The 10,299-nt window shown below is 38.5% G+C and overlaps 2 protein-coding genes across 2 annotated transcripts in view; both read left to right on the plus strand.

Annotated features, from left to right (window-relative positions):
* LOC141104742 (uncharacterized) overlaps window positions 1-10,299 on the plus strand; it is a 352,606-nt gene that overhangs the window by 29,061 nt on the left and 313,246 nt on the right. The window lies entirely within an intron of this gene.
* On the plus strand, window positions 1,558-8,316 carry LOC141104712 (uncharacterized). Its single transcript, XM_073594407.1, has 2 exons — window positions 1,558-1,623; window positions 2,779-8,316. Exon 2 carries the CDS (start codon window positions 2,831-2,833, stop codon window positions 4,469-4,471), a length of 1,641 nt encoding a protein of 546 aa, XP_073450508.1. The 5' UTR covers window positions 1,558-1,623; window positions 2,779-2,830; the 3' UTR covers window positions 4,472-8,316.

Here is a 10,299-nt window from a genome sequence, read left to right on the forward strand (position 1 = left end):
GTGAGGTAATCATCGATGTAACCCTTCTAGAAGAATAGACCACAAAGCAGCCGGCAAAATGATGAAGCATGATTTAGATTGCAGCATTTACTGTATATATCACAAGGTGGTGACGTTATACCTCCCAATCGTCCCGGATTCTGCTGGACTGTCCATGGATATCAATAAAATTCCAGATTCCCGAAGTGTCGGAAGCCCAGGGCCGCAACAGGCTCGGGAACTTGGCTACAATAATGTATCTCTCAGGGGTGCCCTGCCTGCTTTGACCTGCTTCCTGTGATTGACCTTTTGCTGTGCCTGACTTTATGATCCAGTCACCTGAAGGACCAGCTGCCCTCATTGTCTGGTTTCCATCCGCAGAAGTCCCACTGCTACAGCACTACTTGTCTCCAGAACAGTTGACAATACCTGCTCCTTTGGGCTTAGCATCCCCTGTTTACCATCCTTGTGGGGGTGGAACACTTAGCCACAAGGAGAGCCCTCTTGTCATAAAGACCAGGTATATGACAACATGTTGTGTTCCCAACAAATGGGGTGGAGATATTGTACACCATATGAAAGGTCCACCTCCATTCCTCGATTTAATGTCATGTTCCCAACAAATGAGGAGGAGATACTGTACACCATATGAAAGGTCCATCTCCATTCCTCAATATAATGTCATGTTCCCAACAAAGGAGGAGGAGATACTGTTCATCATATGAAAGGTCCATCTCCATTCCTCAATATAACGTCATGTTCCCATCAAATAAGGAGGAGATACTGTACACCATATGAAAGGTCCATCTCCATTCCTCAATATAATGTCATGTTCCCAACAAAGGAGGAGGAGATACTGTTCATCATATGAAAGGTCCATCTCCATTCCTCAATATAACGTCATGTTCCCATCAAATAAGGAGGAGATACTGTACACCATATGAAAGGTCCATCTCCATTCCTCAATATAACGTCATGTTCCCAACAAATGAGGAGGAGATACTGTACACCATATGAAAGGTCCATCTCCATTCCTCAATATAACGTCATGTTCCCAACAAATGAGGAGGAGATACTGTACACCATATGAAAGGTCCATCTCCATTCCTCAATATAATGTCATGTTCCCAACAAATGAGGAGGAGATACTGTACACCATATGAAAGGTCCATCTCCATTCCTCAATATAATGTCATGTTCCCAACAAATGAGGAGGAGATACTGTACACCATATGAAAGGTCCATCTCCATTCCTCAATATAATGTCATGTTCTCAACAAATGAGATTTTAATGTGTGTATGAAAGTTAAAAAAAAAGCTCTCAAACCAAAACAGATCAGGAGCCTGCAGGGGACATAAATATAGAGATAATATATTTTATGAGTGATTCAGTTTTAGCTGAAGTATAATGTGCGTGTGTCATAACGTATGAAATATAACTGAAGGATGCCCTACCGGGCAGAGGGCAAAGTTTTAACACATAACGTAGAATGCAGTTATTAAAAATACCACAAGATGGCGATATCACTTATTGCACATGGAATGCTCAGACAGGAAGTGATGTAAGAAAAAGACAAGGGGATATATAAGGGAAAAACAGAAGAACGAGGTGGAGAGGAGACATCGCTGGAGTACACAGAGCAGGTAATAAGATATTATTTTATATTTACACCCAGTAACCCCCCCGTCATGTTCGTCCTCTTCCTCCATAGTCACTGTGATGTCTTTTATCTCCAACATCCACTACTACAGACATATCACATCCTGTATATTGGAGTTATATTGTAATATGTGTCCAGATACATCCTAAATATAGAACCATTTATCCAACTGTCCATCCAGAGCCTCTGGTTTATAGACCAGATACATCCTAAATATAGAACCATTTATCCAACTGTCCATCCAGAGCCTCTGGTTTATAGACCGGATACATTCTAAATATAGAACCATTTATCCAACTGTCCATCCAGAGCCTCTGGTTTATAGACCAGATACATCCTAAATATAGAACCATTTATCCAACTGTCCATCCAGAGCCTCTGGTTTATAGACCGGATACATCCTAAATATAGAACCATTTATCCAACTGTCCATCCAGAGCCTCTGGTTTATAGACCAGATACATCCTAAATATAGAGCCATTTATCCAACTGTCCATCCATAGCCTCTGGTTTATAGATCGGATACATCCTAAATATAGAACCATTTATCCAACTGTCCATCCAGAGCCTCTGGTTTATAGACCGGATATATCCTAAATATAGAGCCATTTATCCAACTGTCCATCCAGAGCCTCTGGTTTATAGACCAAATACATCCTAAATATAGAACCATTTATCCAACTGTCCATCCAGAACCTCTGGTTTATAGATCGGATACATCCTAAATATAGAACCATTTATCCAACTGTCCATCCAGAGCCTCTGGTTTATAGACCAGATACATCCTAAATATAGAGCCATTTATCCAACTGTCCATCCAGAGCCTCACTCCTCCACTGCTGTACATCATATGAACTGTATGTCCTCGTTCTTCAGTATGTTGTCATGTTTTGAGGAAACTAGGTAAAGGAAGGTCTATCACTATTTTTCATTAAAACAATGTCACAATGCACATCTACTGTTATCTAGTATGGCTTTGGTGTATCTGGTGCATCTGATCTGGTTTATACTCATTGTTTTATGTTATGATTGTACCCAATTCAATGCCAGAGCTCTGGGAAAGTGTTGAATGATAGACATGACTTCTGAATACAAGAAGTATAAAAACGAACATAACATATATTATAAATTTTGGCAGATGGACAGTATTTTTGGAATTTATATACATCGGAGAGATTGTACTGCAGAAGATGATGAAACTACACAATATTCTTGTGGCAAGATCAATGGACCCTCCAAATCCTGAGGAATCTTCTGATAAATCCCATACTATGACTTCAGATGTCCATCTAAGATCAATGGATCCTTCTAATCCTGAGGAATCTTCTGAGAAATGCCATACTGTGACTTCAGATGACCATCCAAGATCAACGGATCCTTCTAATTCTGAGGAATCTTCTGAGAAATGCCATACTGTGACTTCAGATGACCATCTAAGGTCAACAGATCCTTCTAATTCTGAGGAATCTTCTGACAAATCCCATACTATGACTTCAGATGACCATCTAAGATCAATGGATCCTTCTAATTCTGAGGAATCTTCTGATAAATCCCATACTATGACTTCAGGTGTCCATCTAAGATCAATGGATCCTTCTAATCCTGAGGAATCTTCTGATAAATCCCATACTATGACTTCAGATGTCCATCTAAGATCAATGGATCCTTCTAATCCTGAGGAATCTTCTGAGAAATGCCATACTGTGACTTCAGATGACCATCCAAGATCAACGGATCCTTCTAATTCTGAGGAATCTTCTGAGAAATGCCATACTGTGACTTCAGATGACCATCTAAGGTCAACAGATCCTTCTAATTCTGAGGAATCTTCTGACAAATCCCATACTATGACTTCAGATGTCCATCTAAGATCAACGGATCCTTCTAATTCTGAGGAATCTTCCGATAAATCCCATACTATGACTTCAGATGACCAACTAAGTTCTCACAGTGCTGACAGATCAACAGATCGATCCAATCCCCAGAACTCCTCTTCAAGCCATGAGGGAGTTCACACAGGAGAGAGCTCATTGTCATGTTTGGTGTGTGGGAAAACTTTCACTAATAAAAAAACACTTTTTAAACACCAGAAATCTCACAAGGCTGAGCGTCCTTATTCATGTTTGGAGTGTTCGAAATGTTTCCCTAAGAAACATAGACTTGTTGAACACCAGAGAATGCACACTGGTGAGCGTCCCTTTTGCTGTTCAGAGTGCGGAAAATGTTTTTCTAATAAAAATAACCTTGTTAGACACCAGAGAATTCATACGGGGGTGCGTCCCTTTTGCTGCTCAGAGTGCGGAAAATGTTTTTCAGAAAAAGGAAAACTTCTGGAACACCAAAAAAGTCACACTGGTGTGCGTCCATATTCCTGTTCAGAGTGCGGAAAATGTTTTTCTGACCAAGGAAACCTTTCTAAACACCGGAGAGTTCATACGGGTGAGCGCCCCTTTTCATGTTCGGAGTGCGGAAAATGTTTTTCTGAACAAGGAAACCTTCGTAAACATGAAATAAATCACACTGGGGAGTGTCCCTATTCATGTTTGGAGTGTGGAAAAAGATTTCCCAAGAAAGAATCCTTCATTGTACACCAGAGAATTCACTCAGGTGAGCGTCCTTTTTCATGTTCAACGTGCGGGAAATGTTTCACTGCCAAAGGAACCCTTGCTTCTCACCAGAGAACGCACTCAGGTGAGTGTCCCTATTTATGTATGGAGTGCGGGAAATGTTTCACTCAGAAACAATCTCTTCTTGCACACATGATGACAAGACACAGCTCAGAGCATCCAAACAACTTTCAGACTGTGATAAATGTTGTACAGATCACATAAGTCTATTTGGAGAGAAGACACCTGCTGACGCGTTTCGACAAATGTACGATGGCCTTTATCTGGTGGAATTGTTCAGTCCATAGAACACCTGGAGGATATATATGATTATATAACAGGGGACATCCTGGCAAAAGTCATGTTTCATTTATAGGTGGAGCTTATTAGGCGGAGTCTTCTGTTGACTTCTTCTTTATACATAGAAATTTTAAAAACAAAAGGAGTATAAAACTCCACAAAGGGTAATATATATATATACATAGACATATACAACCATTTGTGCTTGAATGAATGACCAAAGGTTTGTGGATCGACGTGTTTCACCCAAAATAAGGGCTTCTTCAGGATCCACTTTTCAATATTTTAACCACTTCAGATTTATGACTTCATGACCAGGCCATTTTTTTGCGATACGGCACTTCGTTACTTTATCTGACGAGGTCCCTGTACCTAAATAAAATCAATGTCCTTTTTTTCCCCACAAATAGAGCTTTATTTTGGTGGTATTTGGTGGTATTTGATCACCTCTGCGGTTTTAATTTTTTGCGCTATAAACAAAAAAACTGACCGAAATTTCAAGGATACAGAGAGCGGGACTTTTAAAGGTGACAATTAAATAAACAATATATTTAAAAAAATATAAATTTTATTGAATAAAAATTTATTATCTGAAATAATCAACAAATGATTTTATAATACTTGGTAGGTTTTTACTTTCATTCTGATAATAATTATATGCGATTTTGTGAAACGCAAAAATAAATATTTACATTGATGCAATATATATATATATTTCATTGTTAATGTTGTTAATATCGTGTATTCTCTTTTCAGTATTTAACTTCATGCAGCACTATAAATCTCCTGAAGAAGCTCCTTTAGAGAGAAACATGTTGAGTACAAGTGGCTGCAATGGTGTATTAAATTTATGCAATTAATTATTCAATGTATTTTTAAATATATTGTTATTCAATAAAATGTATATTTTTAAAAATATATTGTTTGTTTAATTGGCACCTTAAAATTCCCGCTCTCTGTATCCTTGAAATTTCCTATTTCTGGGGATGTGGTCCCCATTTTCGTTTTTTTACTACCCTAAATCTCTTCTCTTGTAAAAAAAAAAAAATGACTGACCTTTTTGAAAAAAAAACAAAACAATATTTTTTACTTTCTGCTATAAAACATTTCCAATAAAAAATGTAAAAAATCTAATTTCTTCATCAGTTTAGACCAATATGTATTCTGCTACATATTTTTGGTAAAAAAAAAAAAAAATCCCAATAAGCGTATAGTGATTGGTTTGCACAAACGTTATCGTGTCTACAAACTATGGGATAGTTTTATGGAATTTTTATTTATTTATTTTACTAGTAATGGCGTTATTGCATTTTAGTGTAAATATGAGATCTGAGCTCTTTTTGACCCCAGATCTTATATTTAAGAGGTCCTGTCATGCTTTTTTCTATTACAAGGGATGTTTACATTCCTTGTAATAAGAATAAAAGTGCCCCAAATTTTTTTTTTTAAACAGTGTCAAAATAAAAAAAATGTAAATATATATAAAAATAAATTTAAAGCGCCCCGTCCCGCCAAACTTGTGCGCAGAAGCGAACGCATACGTGAGCAGCACCAACATATGAAAATGATGTTCAAACCACACATGTGAGGTATCACCGCGATCGTTAGAGCGAGAGCAATAATTCTAGACCCTAAACCTCCTCTGTAACTCAAAACTGGTAACCTGTAGAAATTTTTTAAACGTCGCCTATGGAGATGTTTAAGGGTAAAAGTTTGTCGCCATTTCACGAGCAATGTTGAAGTGTGACATGTTGGGCATCAATTTACTCGGTGTAACATCATCTTTCACAATATAAAAAAAAATTGGGCTAACTTTACCGTTTTTTTTAATTCAAAAAAGTGTATTTTTTCCAAAAAAAGCGCGCAAATACAGTGTGACATAAAGTATTGCAACGACCGCCATTTTATTCTCCAGGGTGTTAGAAAAAAAATATATAATGTTTGGGGGTTCTAAGTGAAGAGGAAACAGGTAATATAACCACCCAGGTGTACTCTTTAGGTAATGCAGGAAGAACTTTTCAGTGACCCGTCAGATCTGAGAGAGACTCAATGATTACACATGGAGAGTTTGCTGAGTGTTGATCAGAGTGTCTCTAGTTTATTGAACACAAAATGCAGAGTATTTATGCAGATGCAAAAGGAAAAAAGTAGGGGCTAGAAGGGACTTCCTCCTGTATGTTATCAGAATAAGACACAAGTCTAGCAAACATCTGTTTCCATTCTGATCATGCATATTCTCAATAACGTTTATTACAGTTAGGACAGGAACCATATTCTTTTTTTTTTTTTTAAACATTTGGTTTTATTGAAATTTTGGTGTAAATATAAGATAAAGTGCACAATACACAAGTCGCAGATACAACTGCATAATATATGTAAAACAACATTGCAACAAACTTATATGATTAGGGATTACATTAAGAAGCCTATATATACATGGTAGTCGGCATATAAGGCTAAAAACAAGCAATGAATGCTACATTTTTCTAGGGGTACATCCCAAGACTGTGGTTTCGCCTCTGGTATCGGTCGGGAAACATAATGAAAAAAGCAATAAAAGTATATCCATCATTTTTTGACCATAAACTAGCGTAGTTCCTCCTCAGGAAACATATTCTTAGGCTCTGTCTAAAACCACAAGATAAAGTCTCTTGTAAGTGAGAAACAGATGTTTGCCTACAGATAAAGACATATGTCTTCACAGAAACAGGAAGCTTGTTCCGGGAGATGGCTTAACCACAAATAACTGACGAAACTTCTTATTTCTATGTAAACCAAGGTGAGTCTTGATAAAAACTCATATATACATATTTAGCAAAACATAGGGGAATCTTTCTAAAGAAAAAGAATTGTTTTATACATTCTCTTACACTAAGTAAATTTTCTAGCAAAAACAAAAATGATTTTAACTTGTAAACACCGAGTCTGAAAAATAGGCCGGGTCCTTTTAGTGGTCAAAAAAACGTTTATAGCAGGTAAACAGTACAAACAGCATATTAGTTACAGAGGTACACACATGAACAGCAATCTATTGACAATGTCATATATAGATGTATTCGATCTACAAAGAAAAAACATAAACCAAAAAGGGAAACAAAACAACACTATCTAATTTATCAAATTACAATAATTGTGAAGTTAGTGGAAAAAAAAAATAAAATAAAATATAATAAATAAATAAACAAGTCCGTTGTATATTAAAGATGATATCAGTCTTTTATATCCTATAAAAGAGAAACAGAGGAAGCACAATGGCGCTCACGTTTCCCTCCCGTAGTTCCAGCCTTACATCCATATTACATCTCCAAAATCAATCTCTAAATGTATAAACGCTGTAAGTGGGCGGAGTTATGTGTATTTGACGTTTTTATACGTAGTAAATTAACCTGCAGAGTTAAATAAGAAACTTTGACGCAAAATGTAGACGTGCGTGACTTGATTTTTTTCCATCACAATGACGGCGTTAAATGTAGAGGACTACAAAGAAAGAAAGATGGTGGCGGATTACTGAGCATGCCCGGTAGGCGCTCTTCTCTATCAGCCGTGGGCGCGCTTTTCTGAGTGTTTATTTGTTACTTTAGTATTAATGGAAAAATGATATCTAGAAAAAGTCCAATGAAATGAGTAGAGTCACATGGCTGAAAATCCGACCCTTCTACTTGTGTGAAAGCTTTATGAATTCAGCCTCATATGTTATATTTCAATGTTCAGTTTTTTTTTTTATTCTTTAGTTTCTTGTTTATAAATATTAAAACTCTATCAAATTGTTATTTGTTTATTTCTTTATTGTCTGGATCTGTGTGTGTGTAATCATGGATGTAACATATGAGAAGAATGGGCCACGAAGAAGCTGGTAAAATGATGAAACAATCATTTACTTATATACACTATATTGTCAAAAGTATTGGGACACCTGCCTTTACACGCACATGAACTTTAATGACATCCCAGTCTTAGTCCGTAGGGTTCAATATGGAGTTGGCCCACCCTTTGCAGCTATAACAACTTCAACTCTTCTGAGAAGGCTGTCCACAAGGTTTAGGAGTGTGCCTATGGGAATGTTTGACCATTCTTCTAGAAGCGCATTTGTGAGGTCAGGCACTGATGTTGGACGAGAAGGCCTGGTTCTCAGTCTCCACTTTAATTCATCCCAAAGGTGTTCTATCGGGTTGAGGTCAGGACTCTGTGCAGGCCAGTCAAGTTCCTCCACCCCAAACTCGCTCATCCATGTCTTTATGGACTTTGCTTTGTGCACTGGTGCGCAGTCATGTTGGAACAGGAAGGGGCCATCCCCAAACTGTTCCCATAAAGCTGGAAGCATGAAATTGTCCAAAATGTCTTGGTATGCTGAGGCCTTAAGAGTTCCCTTCACTGGAACTAAGGGGCCAGACCCAACCCCTGAAAAACAACTCCACACCATAATCCACCCTCCACCAAATGATTTGGACCAGTGCACAAAGCAAGGTCCTTAAAGAAATGGATAAGTGAGTTTGGGGTGGAGGAACTTGACTGTCCTGACCTCAACCCAATAGAACACCTTTGGAGTACAATTAGAGCAGAGACTGTGAGCCAGGCCTTCTCATCCAACATCAGCGCCTGACCTCAAAAATGTGCTTCTGGAAGAATGGTCAAACATTCCCATAGACACACTGCTAAACCTTGTGGACAGCCTTCCCAGAAGAGTTGAAGCTGTTATAGCTGCAAAGGGAGGACCAACTCAATATTGAACCCTACGGACTAAAGTCCCAAACACACGATACGAAAATCAGATGGAAAAATTCGTATGAGGAGCTGTCTGCTGATTTTCGGATCGCTAGTACGGTGCTTTCGATGGCCGATTTTGCTTTCTCGTCAGACAAAAGCTGCATGTGCAGACTATACACTTTTTGTCGGATGTGAACTCAAGGTTCGATTTTCGTTTCATTAGTGCCATTTTTCGTACGAAAAATATCATAAGAGCAAGACTAAAGCATGCCCAGAAACGAGAGTATATACAAAACTATTCAACACATTATGTCACTTCTGACGTTGTATTCTGTCATACGAACATTTTCGTGTTGTGAGTAACCTCTTAACTTTGGACATGAGACTAGCATGCCACGTGCAAAAAAACGGACGTTGGATCGTCCGAAAATCTAAGCGTGTGTACGAGGCCTAAGACTGGGATGCTAATAAAATTCATGTGTGTGTAAAGACAGGTGTCCCAACCGTTTTGGTAATGTATCACAAGGTGGTAATGTCATACCACTCAACCATCACGGATTCCATGGGACGGTCCTCGAATTTCAACAAAGCTTCAGATCTGCAGTCCCAGAGCCCCAGTGCCAGAACAAGTGGGCCGTGGACTTTACTGTAAAAGTTACATGACTCTCACTGCTGTCCCATTCTCCAGTGCTTCCCCTTTGTGGTTCCTGGGCTCTCATGGGACTGACTTTAGGATTGCGAGTGGGAGGAAATCATGGAACATCCATCCCTTGATCTCCTCCTCAGCAGTGCAAGTCAGAGGCTTAGCTCTCTAAGTATTCCCAGTTCAGAGCTGTCAAAATCCTGGATAGAAAGCCAGATGCACAGGTTATTGAGCACACTCTTGGGTCAGCTGGGGAAAAGGGCAGTGAAGACAAGAGGAGTCTAATGGACCCCTGACGTCTCCTTAGGAGTCTGATGGATCCTTGATGTCTCCATAATTGTCTAATGGAACCCTGATGTCTGCATAGGAGTCTAATGGAACCCTGATGTCTTCATAGTAGTCTGAT

Source organism: Aquarana catesbeiana, linkage group LG08, assembly GCF_042186555.1.
Source record: "Aquarana catesbeiana isolate 2022-GZ linkage group LG08, ASM4218655v1, whole genome shotgun sequence".
Taxonomy (NCBI): domain Eukaryota; kingdom Metazoa; phylum Chordata; class Amphibia; order Anura; family Ranidae; genus Aquarana; species Aquarana catesbeiana.